Source organism: Mastacembelus armatus, chromosome 16, assembly GCF_900324485.2.
Source record: "Mastacembelus armatus chromosome 16, fMasArm1.2, whole genome shotgun sequence".
Classification (NCBI taxonomy): domain Eukaryota; kingdom Metazoa; phylum Chordata; class Actinopteri; order Synbranchiformes; family Mastacembelidae; genus Mastacembelus; species Mastacembelus armatus.
Window position 1 is genome coordinate 22,609,319 of NC_046648.1, and position 22,852 is coordinate 22,632,170.

The following is a 22,852-nucleotide window of genomic DNA, read 5'->3' on the forward strand; positions in this document are numbered from 1 at the left end:
TTTGGAAGCTAAAGGGTACAGGGGTTATTCCATGTGATGGAGAATGACTGTGGAAGTTTAATCCCGACACATTAACTCTGCATCTGAACTTTTTATATATTTTTTTAGTTGTGCACCGTTAGACACAACAAGGTTCACACACATCTGTGAAAACGTTTGTGTCTTAGTGCAGGCACAGCTGCAAATATAAGTATGTCCAAGCTAATGTTAATTAGATTCTGTCAACACTAAATCTGCGAAACACAAACTGAAGCAAAGTGCAGTTGTTGTCGAGCGAAAACCTCTCAACTTTATGACTCAGCTTGCTTTAAGGATTACATGGATCTGTGCAGGTTGGCGCTGGGTTTCTCAAAGCCTTTCCACTTTTTAAAGACATGCTCAGAAAAGGAGGCTGTTTTTCTATCCAGCGGTTCAAGAGGAGATAGTTTCAACACAAGCTCCTGCCTTAAAACGTCCACATAAACACATTTCAAGTGGGAGCTTTAGAAATGAACTGTGTCTCTCCATCTTATCAGGATCACTGTCTACAATGAACTGCATTTCTGTTGTCAATAAAGGCTGAATTTTAACTCATTAGTGGTTCTTTGTGTTTTTATCTCTACTTCATAATGTTATAAAAGAGTATTCATGGTGCCAAAGTGATAGTTCCCAAAATATAAGAACCACTAAACTGTATCAGGGCCTCTCTTTGACTTCCTCCACACTTCACTTCAGGATTTTTGTCTGGTGGGTTTTGTAATTAGGATTTGACAACTGGAACCCAGTTTCTGAAGAGTACATTTAGCCTGAGTTAGTTCCCCTAAACATGACAGATTAAAAGGTTTTCACTTGACAGCAACAAAACACTTCAATAATTCTTTACAGCTGGCTGCATCTCTTATTTTATGTTTTTTTAATTTGGTGAATACTGTGAAAATAAGCTGTGTTTTGGGGAAAACTCATGAATTTAAACTTGCTGTGTGTGATGTGGTCTGACCTGGTCCGTAGGGCTGCAGGTACCAAGTACGCCCAGAGCGTCCAGGCTGGATGGTGGTGGGCTGGGTGGGGTTAATGGCACGACTGGTCTTCACGTCCCCCTTTTTGTCCCCTGCTGTGGGGATCTCTAGGATTGGGATGGGGGTGCACTGGTCCAGCTGCCCAGTGGGTGTCAGCACCTCAGTGAATCCCTCCTCGCACATGCAAACACCAGCCTGCAGGGGGCAGTGCAGAATCAGGATTGGCCACAGCTACATTTCATCGAGAGCGTTGAGCAGTGGGTGTTGACATGTCTATCTCATAAAAGCATCAGTTTCCAGAGAAAAACGAAACCATTTCAGACCACGGTTGCACATCGTGACCATGGTCTCTATTTCTACTAATACCAGTTTTTAATTGTTCTTAAAAGCCAGACAATATTAATGTGAAGTGCATTCAACATCCAGGTCTGGGTGGAAATGCTCTTTTAAGAAACTCCATGTCAACAGAGTCACACACATTCACCTGGAATGTTGCTTGTTTGCTGCAACATGCCAGCTCAAGGGCATTTTAACAGGATAAATGCAGGAAGGTGCTAATGCTGCTAATGGACTCCCAACCTGCACTCACTGGTTCACTGTGGTCTTGTGTATATGTGCAGTAAGCCATTACAGAACTAGAATCTATTCACAAGTGTAATTGTTTTTAAACAGACCATGATGTAGATTTGTCATGCAGGTCCGGATATTGAACCAGTGACCTCAGAGACCCTCAGCCCACTTCTCATCAGACCATTCTGACCTGCTTATTCTGTGGCTATAACGTCTATAACTCTACCAGCTGCTACACTGCTTGGTCCAACAACATACTGCACACACATCAAAATGGATAAAGCTGAAATTTAACAGCTACTGTATCTGATAGACAAACACTTTTCACATTTTCCATATTTTGATGCAGCAAAAGTGAGCCACACTATAGATAATTGCTTTTACATCTTTGTGCTGCCATAATTTAATTCTGTGTTGCATTCAAATCCATTTCTGGCAGCAGTGTGCCACAGTGAGTACAGAGGGCCTGTGCTTTCAGGTTTAGGTCTCGTGTTTTTTTGATTCTTTGTACCGTTTTATTTTGGTCTCCAGACAAAAATTTTCTATTATTCTTTTCTTTGTGATTAAATTGGTGATACAAGAACACGCAGCATCTTACCTCGCTGCAGAAAGACTTGGGCATCAGACAGGGAGGGTCACAGGAGCTGTTGTCCGTTGGAGGGTTCACTGGAGGACAACCTCCTACAAGAGACAATCAGAGGGTACAACATGTTTTTAAAGGACTATAATGTCCTGGTGGAGCCACTGCTTACTGCTGCACATTGGATATTTTCATATTAAAACAAGTTACCTATGATTTTTACTGAACAGCCTCATTTTTATATATATATATATAAAAAAACAAGCATCATTTTTAATAGAGGTGATGGAGCAAGATTTATTTTTGAAACTATTTTGGGTGAGTAACCACATGTTCATGTGCTATGCAGAGTTGAATAGCTGATGCCATCACCCACCACCTTCTAATAGAAATAAGTATGTCGTCATTCAGAACAGTGTGTCAAATTTCTGACATAGCTTGTGTAAATTTTCCCTCCTACATAAAACTGCTGAGAGTGGTTTAGGCTTAGTGCTGTGAGCAGATAAATTAAGATACACATTTATTATCGATACGTAAAAATACCAGGGGGCAGTGTTTCTCAAATATCTGAGCCTGTGATTCCTTAAAACAATCCAAAGTCAACTTGTGGACACTGTCAATCACTCTGCAGTTTTCATAATCAGTGATATGTGAGCTTGAGCTTTGGGAAGTTCAAATTCATTGACCAAACTAATTAATTGATTATTCAAGACATAACCAGCAGAGTAACTGATAATGAAAATAATGATTAGTTGCATCTCTGGATATTCTTAAAAACATGTACATTCACAAGAAAGGAGAAATTAAATCAAACTAAAAAATGGTAGAAAAATAATTTTTCTGTTTTCTCATTTGGTTCATCTCTGTCTGACTCGTTTTGGCATCACCTGGTAAACGCCTGGGTAGGCAATAAAAGTGTATTTATGGTTTTGATACATATTTACATATTTATTGGCACCAGCTAAGGACTGCATTTCATTTTGTTGTTCTTCTTACAATGACAGTAAAGATATTCTGATGGTTCCTTCATACGTCGTCCCAACCTCTGTGAACGTACCGCGAGGGAGCCTTACCTGTGACGTTGAGTCCATCTGAGCGCTGACACCAGATGAACGGGCGCGTGGAGTTTGGTCGAACACTGCTGAACCATTTGTACTCGTAACACTCGCCCCCTGACAGCAACATGAAAAAACAATCACGACTGTACAGTTTATAGTCTACAGTGAACAGCTATTAATGAGTCATGGATTAATAAAGCAGCTGCTAAATTATGGTTGTATAATAGGCTGCTGTCATATAATATTACTATCAGTGTGTCTTCACAGAAAGGTCTAGTTCACTGTTTTAATCTGCAGTAAGAGCTTTTGCTTAATGACTTTCTATCAATTATATTATGACTTTATCAATATCTCCATCAGTGCAGTAAATGACCATATTTCCCCATGGAGTCCTGTGTAACCAGTCATCAGTCCAGCCCATTCAGCAGCATAAATGAACAATTTAACCTTGAACAAAGAAAAGATCTATTCTCCACAGGCCTGGTACAGTATCACAGCTCCATCCGATGGCACAGCTCTATCTGCAGCTTTCATGGGACAATCTGTCTGCAGCTCAGTCCACTTCATCGCTTTATGTTCTTCACTTTTCTCATTTCTTTCCTTTTTCTTGCTGTGGTACAGCTAAAGTCGTTTTTCAAATGTGTTAAGTTATCACTGAATCACTCACTTCAGCTGCACTTCCCACCATCTTTTATGAGCAGATTGGATTTTTACTGCCACAGAAGCATTTCTCCAAGGAAGAGTCACTCTGGAACTAGCCACATTCACACACTAATGGAGGTGAAGGTGCCGTGTGATGTGCTGGCCAAACTTTGTAAAAGACATACTTTCTACGATCACCAAGTCCCATTCGTGGTGTCTGGTCTATTGGATGGATTAGCTCTAAATTTGACACTCGTAAGTTTGGAGGTGATTTCTTAACTGATTAAAAGTATAATTTGTCAAGTACTTGGGTTTCTGACCAAATACATGAGAACTACAGACATTCATCAGTGTTTACTGCTAATAATCAAATGTTAACATGCTAATACAGTAAACTTAAGATAGTGAACATTTGCAGTGCAAACATGCTTCAAAACATCTTTATAGTAGGGAGGTGATGTCATGGCTCCTGTGGCCCAGACACACCCTGACAGCAGAGCAGGTATGAGGGATTTTGGACGAGGCCGACCCTTTCAACCAATCAGACAAGGGCAAACTTTACTGTACTCCTCACACTCAAATTAGCAAACTCCCAATTCTGATATTACTGAGACAATGTGCAAGAACCAAAGGGCAACAAAGACAAAAGGAAAGACAAGAAAAAGAAAAGCACTTTAGTTTAGACCAGCAGTGTCACTTTCAGCAGGTGGGATGAGTTCAGAGAGAGAAGGAACATCCCAGTGGACAGTAATTTCACATAATTTAAGAGCTACTGAACAAACAATGACCCACAGTGCACAGGAAAATCATTTTTGATCCAATTATTTATCTGTTTTCTTCCAAATCTCAGGCCTGGCTGAAATAAACTAAATAAAAGATCCTCTCCTGGTATATAAAGCAGAATTTAGATTTTCTTCCCTTTTCCTCGTTTTCCTCCCCTCTACCCTCTTATTATTAATGTTGTTTTTAAGGTTAACATGAGCTAATACCATTATTCCGACTTCCAGAGCATCTCTGACTGAAAGAAACACTGAACAAACCTGTTCTATATGTATGTTTCTACATGCACTGAAGTATATACAGCAAACTATCCCCCAATCCTCACAGTGCTGTGTTTTTGTGGTTCACTGGCCTTGACTGGGACATTCTCCACCCTGAGTCTTGAGTGATGCTATGAAACCAGGTCAGGCTGGTGAAAATGGCTGTGGGGCTGTGTACAGTAGCCATGGATGGAGGAGAGGAAGACTGTGAGGCTGCTCTACAGACTGAGCTTATTGGTACTGTATGTTGAGCCTTTGTGGTGGTGAATCACAGCCCACGCTGCCCCTAATGGGTGATTAGCAGGCCTGGGGAGCTGCAGAGATCACAACAGTAATGAGCAGGGGGCTTTTCTCCGTTTGGAGCGCTGAGGCAAGAAATCCCATCTGGGAGAGTGCCAGTTAACGCAGAGTGAAAACACAGTGATGGTATCCATCCATCGCTTTAGTTTCTCAAATGATAGTAGCAATCCAGTGCTTTGGTTTATCTGAGTAATGTTTGGGACTTGGTGCCAAAGAGTCTCAGCAGCTAAAACTGTCATCTCACAGCAGGAAAATCTTCATCTTCATCCTGTCTTAAATCCCTTCTCCACAAACCCAACACGCCCTTCTCTGGGGGTTTCTACTGGTGTTCCAGTTTCCTCTTACTTGAAACATGCAGGTTCAGCTGGATAGGAGAATGAATAGCCTGCAGGTATGACCCTGAATTTATGTCTTTCTCAGTTAGCACTCATCTTATTTCCCTGACTGAGACTGACTTCAGCTCTCCATGATTCTGTGTATATTAGAAAAACTTGGGCAAGAATATGAATGAATTCACTCACGTTTGGTGCTAACAGCTGATTTGCATGCGGTAAAAGGGAGATTTCTTCTGGGAGAAAGTTGCCACTCACCGGTGCAGGGCTCGGATTCCCACGACTGGTCTGGACACAGCTGCAGGTTTTCAGGCTCCTGGGCCAACACAGCTCTTGAGCGAACCTGAACTGAGCCAAAGTCCACGCCAGCCCCTCTGACACAGATGCTCACACACGAGCTCCAGTCTGACCACTCCATCAGGTAGCACTCACCTGCAGATGTAAGGAGACACAACATCACTACAGCGCTTCGTTCCCATCCACTCTGAAAATTACCTCTGCAATTACACTGCCTACTGTTTTTCTGCACACTTGCTGGTTTTCTGGCAATCAGCATGCTCAATGAGCTGTTAGCAGTTCCTGTTTGCAGTGAGCCCATGGATGTACGGACAATTATCACTGGTTACTCACAGTTACACAACGATACTGAAGGAAACTTTCCAGGCAGATGCATGGACATTTATTTGCAGAAACCATCTGAGATAATGACATCACACACCCACCACTGTAATTTTAAGTCGCACCAAATGATTATTATAATTAGTTTCATGTTTATGTGTTAAGATTTGTTAAGTTTTGACTCTGTTTCACCTCACACAGTATTTCTTTCCCTCCACATCGTCCCTTCAACTCTCCTTTGGGGAGGCTTTTTTTTCTCTTTTGGCCTTGTCCATGTCTATTACAGAACATATTCTATAATTTCCCAGTGGTTAAAATACCATCTGGAAAGATGAGTTAAATTAGAGAGTAGCACAGTGAATATATTACTCCCCACATCCCCCTGTAATGTTAATCCTGTCTGAATGGGGCTTAGGATGGGAAACGTACAATGTGTTTTTAGCAAAGGAACACCCTGCTGGATATCTGTGGTTATGAAAGCCTCTATCAAAAACCTTCAACTCAAGACATTACAGCAAAATTATAGTTATATTAAATATCACAAATAATTAATGAGAATTCAGAGAACTGAAACTATTTTCATAACTGATTATTCCTCATGTCTTTTTTCATTTTATATCACGCTAAAATGAACATTTTTGGGTTTTGGGCTGCTAAGACAAAATAAAACATCTGGGGAGCTCACACTAGTCTACGGGAGCTGGTGCTAGGCTTTTTTTTTAATAAGGCAATACATAAAAAATAATAGCAATAATCATAAAAGATTCATCAATAATTAAAATAAGTTGGGTTAAGTCCAGTTTTGCAGTTTTAACAGGACATTTAAGATCTGAATTAGAATTTAAAACAAAAAATATCTCAACAGTAAAATCACAGCTCCTCATTTAAATCACTTTTATATTGGTAAATAAAGGTGAAGTCTTAACATCTAAGACCATCACTTAATGGTACAACAACCACACTCACATATTAAAGCCTTACATATAAAACTACATCACTCAGACATCCCTTCACTGTTGCCTCTTTCAGTCTGGACTTTTTAAAATAACCAACCAATGAGCTGTGAAACACTGTTGGGTCTTTCCTCCAGTCATATCACTAATCTTTTAATTTCCTGTAAGTCAGTGTGCACCCTCAGATGCTCAGACAGGGTGGCCCTTCTGCACCTTTTTGAGTTTAAGACCAAAAAGTGATCAGGTTTTTGGCATCAGGGCTGCTCTGCTGTGAAAGACGTGGCCAACAGGATCAGTTTTATCTCAGCATTCCCATCTAGATATACAAGGTTTATTTTTACCTTTGCTAGGAATAAACAGGTATAGAGAATTGGATGGATGGATGGATGATTTTTTGTCTTTTTATCATTTGTATCCCCAATCTCTTCTTGGTGGTGTTAAGTTATTTATTTGACTGTTAGACTTGTTTAAGTAAGATATAGTATCTGCACTGCACTGCACCAGCGTGGGCATCCCTGGTGGAAATCAGATCTGGCAGCACTAAGCCATTTTCTACCTATTTATCCATGGATGAGAACAGTTTAATCTGGGTCATACGTGAATGTAGGCAGCAGTGATGGGAATGTTTTTTATATATCATGTGATGGCAGGGATGTTTTGAAGAGTTTCAGGAAGAAGGTGTAAGTTAGCGATGCCGGGCGGTTTGGTTTTGATCATAGTTGACAACTGCAGCTCATCAAACAGCAGGGGAAACAGATCACAGGTCAAGGGTGGCAGTGCATAAAAGTGTGTGTAGTGTATATGTGAATGTATGTAACCTGCCAGAATCCCCAAGCTGTCCCCACTCCTGCACAAACAGCCCCTTTCCTCCCAAATCACTACAGTACCTCCCTGCACAGAAAGCAGTCTGTGTCTTTGATTGCTGCGTGATACTTCAGTGCTCCTGCAGCTTGGCAAAAGGGGTTGGACTGACTTGTTATCTAGGGCAGCGTTTCTCAGGGTTTTTTTTTTTTTTTCCATCTCAGGGACCGGCAGACATCTGATGATTTTTTTTTTTTTTTTTCTAAAATGAGAAATCTTCCTGTGGCAACACAAGCTACAAACTCTTAAAATATAAAATGAAATCAAACTGTGGTACTTTTAAGCAGGCAGTGAGCTGGAGAAAAGCTATCATTTTTCTTCCTCTGTATTTTAGAGATACTGAGTCATGGACGATCAATGATGAACTAAAATAGGCACGTAGCATTTTGGAAATGAACTCCACATTTGTATTTTGTCTTTCGGCACAAGTAAGGAACAATAATTCCCCCTTCAGGGACACCTGACACTGAAAATAACAGATTTATATTCCAGCAGCACTGTGTGAAAACACACTCTCGTTATCAGTGTGAATCATACAGCAAATTGGGGGATCAGCCTTCCAACCTTTCTTAGTGAAATGGTGCAGATTTGCCTTATTTCCCCCAAGGAAACAATCATGATCACCTCTCTATGTGCAGCATAACACTGAGAGAGCTTCTTCACAGAATGAAGAGCACTGTTGTGGTTGTGGAAGGAGCAGTCAAGTGTGGCAGCTGCAGACCTCATGCAGTCCAGCAGCTGTTGGGCAGAGCTCACCTGTCTGTCTGGTCTACACTGGAGGGCTACATGAAGCTCAGCAGCCGACAAGCCTCTACCACAAAACCCGACAAGTCATTAGACCTAACATCTGAAGTGATAATCCCATCTGTGGGATTTTTTCTTCCAGTGAGGGTTGACGTCCTTGGTGCTAAGTTGATATTGTTCTGTTTTCGTGCTACAGTGCTGAGATATCACCTGTTAGTCAAAGTCTGGTTAATAGGCTTCTATGGTCGTCTTTTGTTTTATATTGCTGAGTCCACAAAGATCCACTCCTCCTTATTTCTAATTAAAAACTGTTAGTGCTCCTGGAAAGAATCCATCACTAAGACCTGTGATACTGACTTTTGAACAACACTCTGCACACTGTGTATACCCTAAAGCAGCGTAATCAAACTACTCACAAAGACCCTACATGTTTATGAGCCATTCAGCCTGCAAATATTTTTCAGTCTTGTATCTGAGAGAAATCATTTTCCAATATCTGCATGTCAACATAAATAAAGGCTGTTATTCAAAGACCAGCTCAGTCTCATTGTAGGCACAAACAAGTCATGGCCAGATGCTAATAAAGGCTGAGTAAACAGAGAAGGAAATGACCTGTACTATAAAGCAATCACATCTTCCATGTTCACATCTCGTCTCGACAAATTCAAGTCAAGTCACACCACCGCAGCACTAATTCCATCAGTATCGCGTATCTTATATTCAACAATCTGCTGCTCTCAATCTGTTTTTTTACACAAACACTGTCACTTTCAATCACTAATTAATTCTGCTTCTACTTTGCTGTTTCTTTTTATTGCTATTAATCTGCTGTCATTCTAACCGCACATGTCCTGCAGAAATGTCAGTCACAGCAACTTAATGTTGAAAGAAAACTGTCAAAATAAAAGAGAATAAAAATAATGAGTAAGTGAGCTTTACTCCTGTAGTGAGGGGTGGAAATGTATAATACCCTGCATTTATCAAGGCATTGTGGAAACTTGTAAAATCTTTACAGCATCAACAGATCAGATTAACAAACAGGGAGAGGTCTTACTGTGATCAAATGCAAGAACAGCCTAATTATCTCTGCAGGTCCTTTAAATCCAGAATTCACATTCAGATAAATTACAGTTTCATATGAAAATGAAAACTTCATATGAAACTTAAAAACCAGGAAACAGACCACAAGGAAGCAGCAGCTCACTGGTCTCCTGAAAGTGATGTTTTGGAAGGTGGGGTAGGCGACTAAACACTGATCCACTTCTGGTTTTAAGATTCTCTTCGTTTTTTTTCTAAAGAAATTACTTTTACATCAGACTCTAAACTACCACACGGCTGTTGCTTCACAGCACAATGACTTAAAGGGATGAAACATTTGTACTGTATAATAATTAAACACATTTGGCTTTGTTTGGTCACGTATCGTGTATATCACACCAGATGTCCAGCTCAGCAGAAAGACTGTGCCAAGACCTAATCACTCACCGAAATAATAAAGCCATCCTGTGCAGGTCGCTCGTGAACTAACACTGCCAGCTTTGAGGGGTGGGCACCCACTGGGGTCACTCATGCTGAAAATGTGCACACATAAAACGCTAACACACTTTGAGTGTAAGCAGCCATCAAATGGCACAAGTTTCAGTCCCAGTCTTGGTTCAGGTTTTTGTTCTGCGTTTCATCAGTGTCAGCTTAACAATTATACATGTAGAGTTTAGGCTTTAATTAAACACAGGATTAAATATAGCTCAAACTCACTGTTTGCTAAATCATACTCCTGATCGTCCAGTCATGTTTTAATAGCCGCAACTTGGCACAGCAGGTCTGTCCATGGGGTGGTGTGTCTTTGTAATCGCCTTTGTAAAACTAAAAACACTGCACAGAAATCAAATGCATTCAAACTATGTATTAATCTGCTCAAAGTTAAACTGCCCTCAGTAGCATGTTCAGCTTACTGCCTTAAACAGTTAACTAACCAAGCCCAAGACCTGCAGCGTAATGCTAAAGGCGTCCTCAGGCAAAGCCAAAACATGTGGTTTGACAATACAAACACGTGACTGAGCTAAACTGTCGAACAGAAATCTGTCAGCACCAATTAGCACACGGGTCCACAGGTCTGCACTTTTCTGACATTTCCTATCATGGTACAATAACAGTGGAATCCTTTATTTCCAGTCATCAGGACACTGGTTACACTGACTGGTATTTGCTTTTCCTTTTTCATTTCCTTAGTTTAATTCAATTTACATACATATTTACATATTTGGAATTGATTTAAAATGTTGCTTCTATTTTTGTATTCATTTTAATGTATTTTATTTAATTGCTTTTTATGTAACTTTGTTAATCCCCAAGGGGAAATTTAGGATTACCTGCATTAACTGTATTAACTGTATCCAATCTTTTCTCCTCTTAGTCGGCGTCTCCATTCATACACGAGCTGAATAACTGCATGAAATCTATACTTTGTCATTTACAGCAAAGCAGATTGTTTATCCAGTGAAGTTGTATCTCATCTTGACATCTTATAAACCCTTAGGCATTTCATTCTCACCCACACAGATTATTGATTGCACCCCTTTTGTCTGTGTTATTTGATCTGTATGTGTGTGTTTTAATCACTTCGCTCTTTCTTCACTGTACAAATGGAATAAATTGAATTGCAGGGGTCATAGCTTTCATTTGGATTCGCATTTCAGTCTGTTTCACTGAAAGAGCAGGTGGTTCAAATATTGTTTTTGTTCCACAGAAAACAGAAAATAGCCGTGATAGCGGTGCCTCTGGCTCGGTCGGGCCCTTCAACAAACAACTAACAGTGCTGGCTGGTGGCAGGCCTGTGAGGGATCATCTTTGGACTGCAGCACCAGTGAAAAGCTCAGTGTGTTTTATTTACACACTTTATGTGAGACTTCTCACTGTGGGGTGAAAACAAGTGGCTTCTGACTTACATCTCAGCTGCTTTATGGTAAGAACTGGAGATAGACATCAAGTAAACTGGGACGAAATGTGAAAAACTGGAACTGACAAAGCCAGAATATGAGATGCAAATCTGCGAGTACACTACAGTGGAACATCTATCATGATTTACTTAGCACCCAGGCAGAGGGAGTCAAGGACTCTCTCTGAGTTGCTACCAGCAATGAAATACTGTAGTCCATTAATTCTGCCTTCAGGTAAGCTTCTAACTTTGACTTTAGAGGTCCCTAACAGACACTGAGTTCTATTGATTAGTGATGATACAGCCCACCTGGAAACAGCCCTGCTAAGTCAAATGAAATGTAATGGGTTACTTATATCTTTGTTAGAGTTCTGCTGCTGCTTTTATGGCTAAAACTCTATCTAAGCCTCAGCTTTTTACGGCTCCACAGACCTCACAGGGAGAATTGAGTCAAATTCCTCTACTGTAATGGTGAGTGCAATCATCTATGGATATGATTAATCTTAGATTTCACTATACTGTTGCAGATTCTACAGAGTCGACCAAATTCAAGTAACGTTGCATTAGGAGCTGATGCTACTTCTAGCTGCCAGATGAAGCCTTGAGCTGTCTTACAGGGACAGGCGTCCCATGCTAGTATTAAAAAAATCCTCCTCTCTGGGGACTGACTAAGCAGCTTGTATACCACTGCTACTGTTTGTTAAAGTGCCAGTGGATATACTGCTCCAGGATATCAAGGCAGTATTTTTGAGGCATATTTAAAAAAAACTAAATTGGAAAATAAATTCTTCTCGTTATCGAATCCTAATCATTGCATCAGCTTTGAATCATAGTGTGTTTCAGCATTACAAATGTCTCTAATCAAGTCAATCTGCCTTGATAATTGGACTGTGTATCTAGATACAAAGTGGATCTTCAGAGGGAGACACATGCACATACTGTCGATATGTTTGTCAAACCTACACCACTTCAGGGTTGTCAGAACATTGTTAATATAGTAAACCTGCTCCCACTCTCTCCTGTGCTTGCACATTTCTTTGCAGGGTTGCCCACACGGCAAAAGGAGCTCAGAATTTCCATGTTGTGAAGAGGATCATTACCTGGACAGGGAAGGGTACAAGCCTCTGTCAGTTTGATCTGCTTGTCTCCATCGACCGCCAGCTCCAGGCTGCTGCACAGCTCCTCATCCACCAGGCTGCTCTCGTCATTGCCAGAGCCGTCCGACACGAAGCAGGAAAGGTTTCTGTAGCGCATGCCATGTCCGCACACCACACTCTGACCGGACAGGAAAACCACAGAGGACAAAGGGGGAGGAGGAGACTGGTGAATTAACACAGTGACAGACACTTGGTGACAGGTTACTACAGGTCAAGTTTGCTTATGACTGGAGTTTTGTCTACCTGACATTTAAATGAATATTTTACTGATAAATTAAAGTTCCAAAATGACTGATGTGACCACTAATGAAAACACCACTCTAAATGTTAAGCACTGAGAATATTCATTACACGTTAAAGCTATTTAAAACTGCAAACTGTGACAAGATGACACTGTCTGCCTGACTCTTTATGTCAAAGGCACTGACGTTAGTCACTACCCCCTTATTGACCCCTATTATTGAATCAATACCCAGCCATGGGGGCAGGTGTAGTGTAAAAGCAGGTGGATGTTGCTGACATTCATTTAAACCTGTGTGTGAGTTTCTTAAATGAAAGAAAAAACCACCCACACATGTTGTGAACATCTGCACAAAGATGTTTGTTATTTCTCGCTCTTCTTGGCACCATTTTCATTTCATTCATCATCAGAAAAGAGGATTCTGTCATGTCATGGTGGACATACAGTAGCTTAAGAGTCTCTATTCTAATGCTTAAAAAGGACTCCTTATTACTGATAACTACATCTAAGTAAGTTTCTTTTAAAGATAAATCAGATAAAAGCTTACATTGAAATAAAGTTCAGAGACAAAATCAATGTTGTAAAGTCTACCATTAAAGACTTTTTAAAAGTTTAAAGTTATTATTTTCATGAAATCTGGACAGAGTATTTCTATTCTTTAGATCTCAGCCTACATATGGGGCTTTACTGTGCCGTTACACACATAAGGGATTCACATAAATATGCTGCAGCTACACCAAAACACGATTATAAGAAGATACTAGTTTTCTTTGGCTTTTTTTTTTTTTTAATACATACATGAATGTACTCATGTCTCTTGTCTGTCCATACTAAAATGTCATTTGTGGGTCAAAAACGAGACAACAACATTACCCTATTATATTTCAAATTTAAAAAAAAGCAGAAAATATCTATTTTCTTTCTTTTTGGTTTAAAACTAAACCATCTTAACTGTGGTACGACTAGGAGTAAGGAGATCACACCGAAGGAAACTCCAGACTATTATCTTTTCAATGATACTATTGACCTTCATGAGTTGGAAAGGTTTGTGGAATTAAAAACTTAAAAACTAAATTATTCAAAAGAGGACTCAAAAAAGGCAGAAATGCAATGCACTCTGAAGGGTTTTAAAATAAGGAGTGTGTTTGGCTGCAGTGCAAACAGACAGAACAGCATCATTTGCTGGTACATGGTAACCATGGGTGTCCTCAAATCTACTACAGCTGAGTGATTAAAGAGTAACTGCACCCTCACTCTCTGCTGGATGTAAAACCGGCCACTGCTCAGTGTAGAATGGGCAGAGTGAGTCAGAGCTAAGAGCCATGAAAACCTACTGTCAGACTCGTCTCTGCTCAGGAGATAGAGAGCCTGGTGGAGCTTTGACAGTCACTACAAGCATTTTTACAGAGAGAGTCACGGGGTGAGTTTCTGTGCTGTAGTAGATCTAGTAGTTCTACTATAAAACGCTGTCTGGGGTCTTTGGGGAAAGTGTCATTACGTAGCTGTAGCCCAGCTGTTTATCACCATAAATATACACACTTAGATGCTGCATGAGCTGCTGCTGTCCATTACAGTGATACATTACTGCAGCTGCAATACTGAACAGGCAATATCAAGCCTCGTAATATAGGTATGTGTATAAGTGTAGAAGGTTTGTCACAATTAACATAATCACAACACATCCATGACACCACAAACACTCCAGTATATTGACTTTTTGTCACTGCTGTGCAAAGAATGTTGGGAGAAGTGGGGCGGCGAAGGATCCAACAGTTGAAACCTTTGTTTCCCGAGGAAAGGAGGCCGCATTTCTCAGCTGTATTTGAAGAAGCCTTCAAAATGGGACAGCTTGTCGCAACTCTGACACAATCAGCCCGTGCTATTTTGCTTTAGTCAAAAATAAATAAATAAATAAATTAAAGATATTTTAGTCTAGTTTTCATTAATGACATCTTGAGTCTTTTCTTGCATATTTAATATAGAACCATTTTAGGGCCACAACTGTCACCACCTTTGTTGCTCTGACCCAGGCATGATACCCTTGTGATGGGTATGACACACATCACAAAGCCCTGTATGGTTTGTCACAGTTAAATTTAGTGTCTATCGGCCCTAAATACCATGTGTACTACTACATCTCCTTCACAGTCGTTTGGCTCCTGTCAGGCCAGGGTGGTGAAAAAGAGCCTCGTCTGTCATCACGTTTGAGAAGAGGCCAAAAGATTTGACTCAACTAAAATTTCTAATTCAGGCAAACAGAAACTAGCTGAATTTGAGCAGAAGGCTGCACAAATTGTTTATCAATCAGTCTATAAGTAAAGTTCACTATCATATGTGAAAACTCTCCCAAAGAAAGAAGGGGTTACAGAGCAACATGGCTAACACTGTCGTTTTCCTTTACTTAAAGAAGACTGTGGCTGTTGGACACTGGATAGATTTAATTAACTTGAACAAATGATCTATATTAATTGTGAGGGGTGAAATGTATCCTGATCTTCCCATAAACAACACATGACATTTTGTATTGTGTCATAAAGCATGGCAGCAGACGTCTTTAGTAATCTGATCTGGTGGCACACAATGCAAAATGAAGTATAGAAGCTGCCAGATTTCTTGGCAAAGGTATTACTTTCCAGTAATATATCAGCATTAAAGATGCATTACATTGATTTTTACTGTCCATCTCTCAAAATAACTGTATGAGCAGGGATTTGATGAGGTTGTTCATCAATAGTGAAGACTTCATTATTTTCCCAGGTGCTGAGATTTCCGTTTTCCAAAAATCCACTTTCTGGCTCAAACTCTTATGTGAATTGACCTCAACTGAGCCAGAGGCCTGTCGAAACTGTGTTAGTTATAGCTGACAGGGGTCAATAACTATTATTATTTAATGTCCCTTGATTGTGGTATCATGTTGTAATTTATCGACCTACCTCTACCCGACACTCGGACCAGGGGCTGTACTGCCAGCGGTAGCAGGGTCGGACAGGACAGGGCTTCCACTGCTCCATCTGAGAAGGGCAGGGCCGGCCGTCGCCCTGAGAGGCCTGAACCACCGACCGCCGTCTCCACATCTTGCCTGGAGAAAACACAAAGGAAGTGACACAATTTTTATGTTTCCATCATTCATTTTCCTCTGACATTCATGCATTTTCCTACTAATTTTCTTCTGAAGGTTCATAATCTACACTGATTACTGTGCATGCTGTTATTTGTACTGCTATGGCTGTACAGCCTAATTGTTTGTAAAGACATTATTGAATTTAGCAAAATTAAAACATCTCAAGGAAAAAAAAACAAAAACCCAAACGTGGTTCTTTCTGACCAATTGTCCACTCAGTATCAGACCATGAGGCGTGTGATTTAGCAGTGGACAGAAGATAAATGCTCTGATCTTTTTGTTTAAATATACAGGGTGCTAATTGGCTGTTATGTTATGGCACATGCGGTGACCATTACAGTTACTACACAGCAGTCATCCATTCCCTCTGTAAACAACTCATTTTAAAGGCATATGTCTTTGTCTGGGATGTGTTATGTTAATCTAACTGTGCACAATGGCACTGCACTTTTTTCTAAAAAGCCTGAAATACAGCACTTTGTCTCTGTCGTCTCAATTGTGTATTGGTTCACTTGAATAAAATAGCTTTTCTTCCACATCAATCAGCAAAATCTCTTTAAATAAATCCAATGCATCACAGTGTCTAACACCTCAGAGACCCTTCGATTTAAGATGCTGTGAATTAGCTAAAGAAAAAAAAAACCTCAACAAAAGACTTCAACACGCACATTTCAAAATAAAACCTTCCTGTCAACCTGTTTTAAACCACCTACTCTCAGATATCAGAGCCCTTCATTTGTTGCATATCCCACTTTCATTTTCACAAGGCCTAGCCAGCAATCTGTTCACCTCAGAATTCACCTTTGACAACCTAAAACACCGTCAACGCATAAAACACAAAGCAGCCTTCCCACACGCTCCAACACAAAAATGTACAACCTCATTTCCTATTCCAACAAGAGAACATCCCACACACACACACACACACACACAACAAATAAGGTCCCCTCTTGCTGCCTGAGCCTTTCCTAAACTTTTATCTTGTGTTCCTTGTGATTTAGCAACTATCTCTCTGCCCACAGCCCTGAGGAGCAGGAAAATTTAAATGGGAACAGCCAGTTCTGTGAACTGCCAGAACAACAGCCAACGTTAACAGGAGAGCAAATTTTTTGGTGTTCATTTGGCAAGACTTTAATGCAATCACTCTCTCTTAAATAAATATTTCCTCTCTTGTGCTTGGCTTTCGAGTCAGATGCCTCCAGCAGGAGGAGGAAGTGCCTGATATGGAACTTTCTTAGTTATTCAAGCACAATTTGCTGAGCGTTCCTGTTTGAACTTAGTCACAATATGCTTTGGTGTGAGTGACACAGAAAACAAATGATGCAGGAGTCAAATGGTACTGCACAGTATATGTGAAAATATTTTTAAAAATGTTATGTGTGCATGTTTTTTTACTTTTACATATACTGTAAGTACATGGATACATTTACAAATGTTGACTGTCATGTACAACCACAATCTTCTAGTCTCCTATTGGGAACGATAAAGTTGCATTTTCTGCATTTGAATATGTGTTTAGTTTATCTCATTCACTGAAGACACATGATGATGGATTTAAATATCATGTCCTACGACCAAAAGATGATTTTTCATGGCTGCAACATTTCACCAAATTGAAATATTCTTAATGTTATGTGCGCACAACATCAAAACTGGCAAAAATAACCCCATTTCAGCTGGATCACAGGACCCAGTTATCTGTTGCAAAGTGAAGATTTAAATCTAGATGTGTTTTGTCATCAAAAGTGTGAAGTGATGAAGCTCAGTCTGGCTAATTTCACACCAACTTTTACATCATGTCTTAAAAAAGCTTTACAGACTAGCTGTGATGCTAAGACATTGAATTATCTGTCCCTGACCTTGCATGTGCTCCTTTTCCCTTACAGTGCCTAGATTTTATCTCATTATTACACATGAAAGGTGCTGTATAAATAAAAATATAAAGTGTTTCTGTTGACTGACCACAGTGACGAGCAACATATTATTAAATTTACCTTCTAGTCCGCAGGTCTGCGAACACTCTGACCAGGCTGACCACTCCGACAGCTGACAGTTGACGGGACACTCGACCATACAGAAGATGTTCATCTGCCACTTCTTCTCCAAATTCAGCTGCAGCACATGTGGAATTGAAAGGAATAATTCATGACAAATCAATCCAGCCAGTCAGCAGCTTGACATCTCAGCACTACAACTCCCAGAAGCCTTTGTTCTGGCAGGGAGCAGATGACTGCTGAGCAGTATCAGGCCAGCAGAGTTGGAATATCAGAGCTGCTGCGAAAGTCATTCCAACACAAGGTATTTTTGTGAATGAGCCAGATGATGAAGTGGGCCAGGGGTTAAATAGCTGTAGGGATGACTTTGCCACGGCCCGCCGGCTACAATTACAGGGAGCAGGAGACATATTATGAATGAATAAAATGCTCAGTCTGAAGCAAGAACAAGTTTTGCATTGGAACACTACTGTTTATGTCGCTGTGGGCCTAATACTACAGCAAACATATTAGATTATATTCTAAGGAGTGAAGTCATTAAAAAAAATGAACGTGTCAAAGAAAAAAAGCAAAATTACACAAGAAACAAAACTGGAAGTACGAAAGGACACTTTCTGTGGTTCTCACCTCTTCACAAAATTTCATATCAACAGATTTGCCATCACTGCGAACACAGTCGAGCATCCGGGTCTTGATGCCGCTCCCACACACAGCATTAGGACTCAGCTGGCATGTACTCCAGTCTGACAAGAAACAAATCATATACACATTTACATTTTTGCTTACTGTTGATAACTCAGAGTGCATAATATATAATATCACAGATGCATAACATACTGCGCTTCAATTTTATGCTTTTCCTCTTTTCTTTCTTGAATAATGTGAAGCACTTTGAGTTGTGCACAACAATGCACCGTGCCAACAAACCAATAATACCAAAAATTCCCTCCAATATAACTTAATTGATATTCTTTGTAATCCAATACAATAATACATTGATGCTCAATACAGACACAGAGTTCTAGCACCAGCCCTGGAGCATAATCTGAGTCTGTTGCATTTCATTTCTTCATGTTACATCCAAATTATATGGAAGAAATTTAAAAAAGAAGCATTTATGTCACCACGCTTGGATGTCAGGGCTCTCTGAGCTACATCATCTCTCACCCAGTGAATAATGAATAATAATAATAATAATAGGATGAATAAATATGCAGTGAAAAATTAGCATCTATTATCCATCACTAATTTCATCTACTTTCTTCAAATAATAATTCAAAATAAATTTCACTGAAAATCCAATTCATGCTGTCAATGCTGGAAAGTTTTGCTCTTAATATAATTAGTGCAACTCAAGTCAGAGCTGTGTGCTTTTTCCATCAAAGGACACATCAGAGCTTTTAGGGCAAGTCTGAATCAAATCTCAAGGCATTTGGAGCACATCTAAAGTCTTCAGTCCAAATCTTAAAAGGTAAACTCCAGTCAGGATGTGCCTCTTTCAGGTCTGAACACCGATCATACACATATAGAATCACATGCCATTTGAAAATCTATCTAGAAAAACTGTGATAATACTGTTTTCGTTTGTCCTGTAATTTAGATTACGTTTAGTGTTTTGTTTTTTTTTTTTTGCTGAAAACAGTCCAGGCCAGAGAACCAGAACAACGAGCTGAAAGATGCTACACGGCTCAGTAGGGCTGAGGGGGAGCTGATCACAGCAGGTTTAAGTTTAATTCACATTCAGTTCCTGAATCAACAGTTTTAGCTACTTTTTTTTTAACACACAAGGGAGAACAAATTGGCCATATAAAAACAACTTTCAATTCAGTTTATTTGTATAGCGCCAAATACAATCATTTCACTTTACACAAAACCAAAACCCAACATATCTCTTATAAGCAGCACTGAGCGACAGTGAAGAGGGAAAACTGCCTTTACTGGAAGAAACCTCCACCTGCCTCCACCGGATACAGGAAGGAGTAAACAACAACAACAAACAACAACAAACACTGTGCAGGCTGGTGACGTCACTCACCGGCTAAGCAATGGCCGTCACTTCTTAGTATCGACTCGGCACTAAAACTATACCTGCTACCAGGTACTGTCCCCTAGTGGAAAACCAAAACAACAACAACAAAAAAAAACAAAAAAACAGAGTCCAGTCGGGTAGAGCCGAGCCGAGTAGTGCCAGTGGAAATTTAAAGAGCCACCGACTGAACGACGACACGTGGCTAAACATGTCAGGACGTGAATAAGAATCTGACCATATTTCCGATCAGCTTCAGACCAGACTCCATGTGGCTCTGGCCCCAGGGAACACTGCACTATACTCGCTAGAGTCTCTTAACGTGATGTTTCTGACTATGCAGCTGCTAATTACCAGAGTCGGTTTCTCAGAATCGGTTGGAAACCTGAACAGGCCGGTGACGAGCTGTGGGTTTCTGCTCAGCAGGATGTTTCCGTCCAACAGCCAACATGCTCCACACCCGCTGATATATAAGCTATGCTAGCGGGCTTTGGTTTGAAGGTGCGGAGCTTCCACTTATTACGGGTGTAATTCTGACTAAAGGATGCAGAGGAAAAACCAAACATGTGGCACCGAGCAGGAGAGAGGCCATGCTAGCAGCTAACTGAGCTAACGAGCGCCAAGTCTGGAAATAGCACGAAGTAGTGGACAAGAACGACGGTACTCGACTAGTACAGGGATATTTAACGCTTTCTAAGTTGTACAGAGGATCTAGTTAGTCTTTAGCTGGGTTAGACTGGAGCTAATCTGTAAACAACATGTACCGAAACACACGAACAACCGGAAGTGAATTCGCTTACCCAATAAACACGTCACCAACAGCCACGGTCGTTCGTTATTTTTAATATTCACACTCAGTAAATAATCGCAGGTGTATGAGTATGGATGAGACATTAAAATGTTTTTATATTTGTACAGTGCAATATGAGCTGTCAAGTAACTGCAAATCCCAGAACTCATTTCATTTATCATTTCATAATAGTTCATGACCACGTGACCCCGTGCTCTTCAAGCTGGCAGGTGTTTTACCACCTATAGCAAATATTTATCCCTGCTGGGCAGGTTGGTGCTGCTGATATGACCAACCTGGGTGCACGACTTAGATGGGAGTGGTTAGGAAATGGAGAGGAGGATGTGTTCAAGTCACAAACAGCAATTCACTAGTGTTCTGCTTCTGTATGTTTGTGATTAATGTAGGATGATGTTCTGGGACAAAGGAGAGAGAGATACTATTCAGATTCTTTAGATTTTACACTGTGGTTTAGCTCAGTGCTTCCAAGGTGAAAGTTGTTTAAGGTGTTATATGCTGATATACACTAGATCGTACAAAGCACAAACAACAGGATTCTTTTATTACATGTTAAATACTTTGTAGATTTTTGATCAGGGACACTGACACGGTGCATCACCCATGAAATTAATTACCAGCTACTGTACTTTGCTGACAAACTAAAATTCTCATGCTTTCACCTCACAGCGTCTGGATGGATCTTTAGGATGGATGTGCCATGCATTCAAATGAAGCAGATCACGGCCATATGCTAAGACTAACTTCAGCCTGCTGGATGACACACTTCTCCCTCTGCCACCCCTTTCTTCTACCACCACATCCAGAAAAGCACTGAAATGCCTTAAAGTGAAAATCCCATGCATGTTTTTTTTTTTGCCTGGAGACTCTAAATAGATTCTGGCTGGTAAAAATTAGTTGATAACAGATTACAACTTTGTCAGCAAAGAAATTGATGAAGATTTAAAACAGCTCTCTTAAATCCAAACAGGTCTGGCTGCCACCAGTATCCGTTTATGCCAGCATCATACACAAGCTGTTGGTCAGATAGTTAGTTGAATCATATCTTTTGAAAAGTAACCACAATTTAAAAGAATCAACAATAATCAGCCCATAACCAGTTTCCCCAATGAAACTCAAGAGCAAAGAGGATGAACTTTAGCCCCTGAAACAATTATATATAAAAAGTTCCATAGCTAAGGTATGTCGGTGCCTTTTGAACCACAGTGTTCATGCTGTTGTTCAAAACACTGCAAAAACAGGAAGGTTGAGCTGAGGTATCACTCATGAAATGTGCCATCCACTGACAAAGATGAGTGGCTGTTTTTAGCTGCAGTGAGCTAGTTTGCTAGTTCAACTTGGGGAATTGTGTCTCCTTCTGCCGAGGAGCTTTGTGGCACTCTGGGGACTGAAAATAGGCAGATTGCAACAAGAAAGAACAGTAAGACACAGAGAGAGATACCAAGAAAGGAGAGAACTGGGAAGGAACAAGCAGCTTGGATGGTCTCGGCATCAACAGTGAAAAACAAAGCGCTTTACCCAATAATAATCTCTGCTCGTATATTATGTACGTATACCCTAGGATGCCTGTATGGCACTGTTAACCCAGCAGCAGGGATTATAAGTCACGTCTCCCAGTGTAACACAAAGGGAAGACAGAGGAGAAGGCTGGGCTGGTTGAGAATTTCGGGCAACAGCAACGTAACAAAAATATTTAAACGTATAGGAAAGATGCCAGTCTCTTTCTGCTCATTTTTATGGAAATGATTTGTTTGGCTCTGGAATGAAATGTTGAAGAATAGTAGCCGCTGTGCTGCATGATATGGAAGTTTAGATTAGAGAGGACAGCTCTACAAGGCTGCCACCTCAAATCTCTTAGTAGTTTTGGAAATCTTAAT

General features: G+C 40.4%; 1 protein-coding gene across 1 annotated transcript in view; it reads right to left on the bottom strand.

Moving 5' to 3' along the window:
• thsd7ab (thrombospondin, type I, domain containing 7Ab) overlaps positions 1-22,852 on the bottom strand; it is a 119,586-nt gene that overhangs the window by 4,206 nt on the left and 92,528 nt on the right. Inside the window, exons 19-26 of the mRNA XM_026317399.1 lie at positions 18,769-18,884; positions 18,142-18,259; positions 15,960-16,105; positions 12,729-12,903; positions 5,776-5,949; positions 3,219-3,317; positions 2,164-2,246; positions 977-1,190 (exon numbers count right to left, since the gene is read on the bottom strand). Of these exons, the coding sequence (XP_026173184.1) occupies positions 977-1,190; positions 2,164-2,246; positions 3,219-3,317; positions 5,776-5,949; positions 12,729-12,903; positions 15,960-16,105; positions 18,142-18,259; positions 18,769-18,884 (1,125 nt within the window). The remainder of the gene's footprint in view (positions 1-976; positions 1,191-2,163; positions 2,247-3,218; positions 3,318-5,775; positions 5,950-12,728; positions 12,904-15,959; positions 16,106-18,141; positions 18,260-18,768; positions 18,885-22,852) is intronic.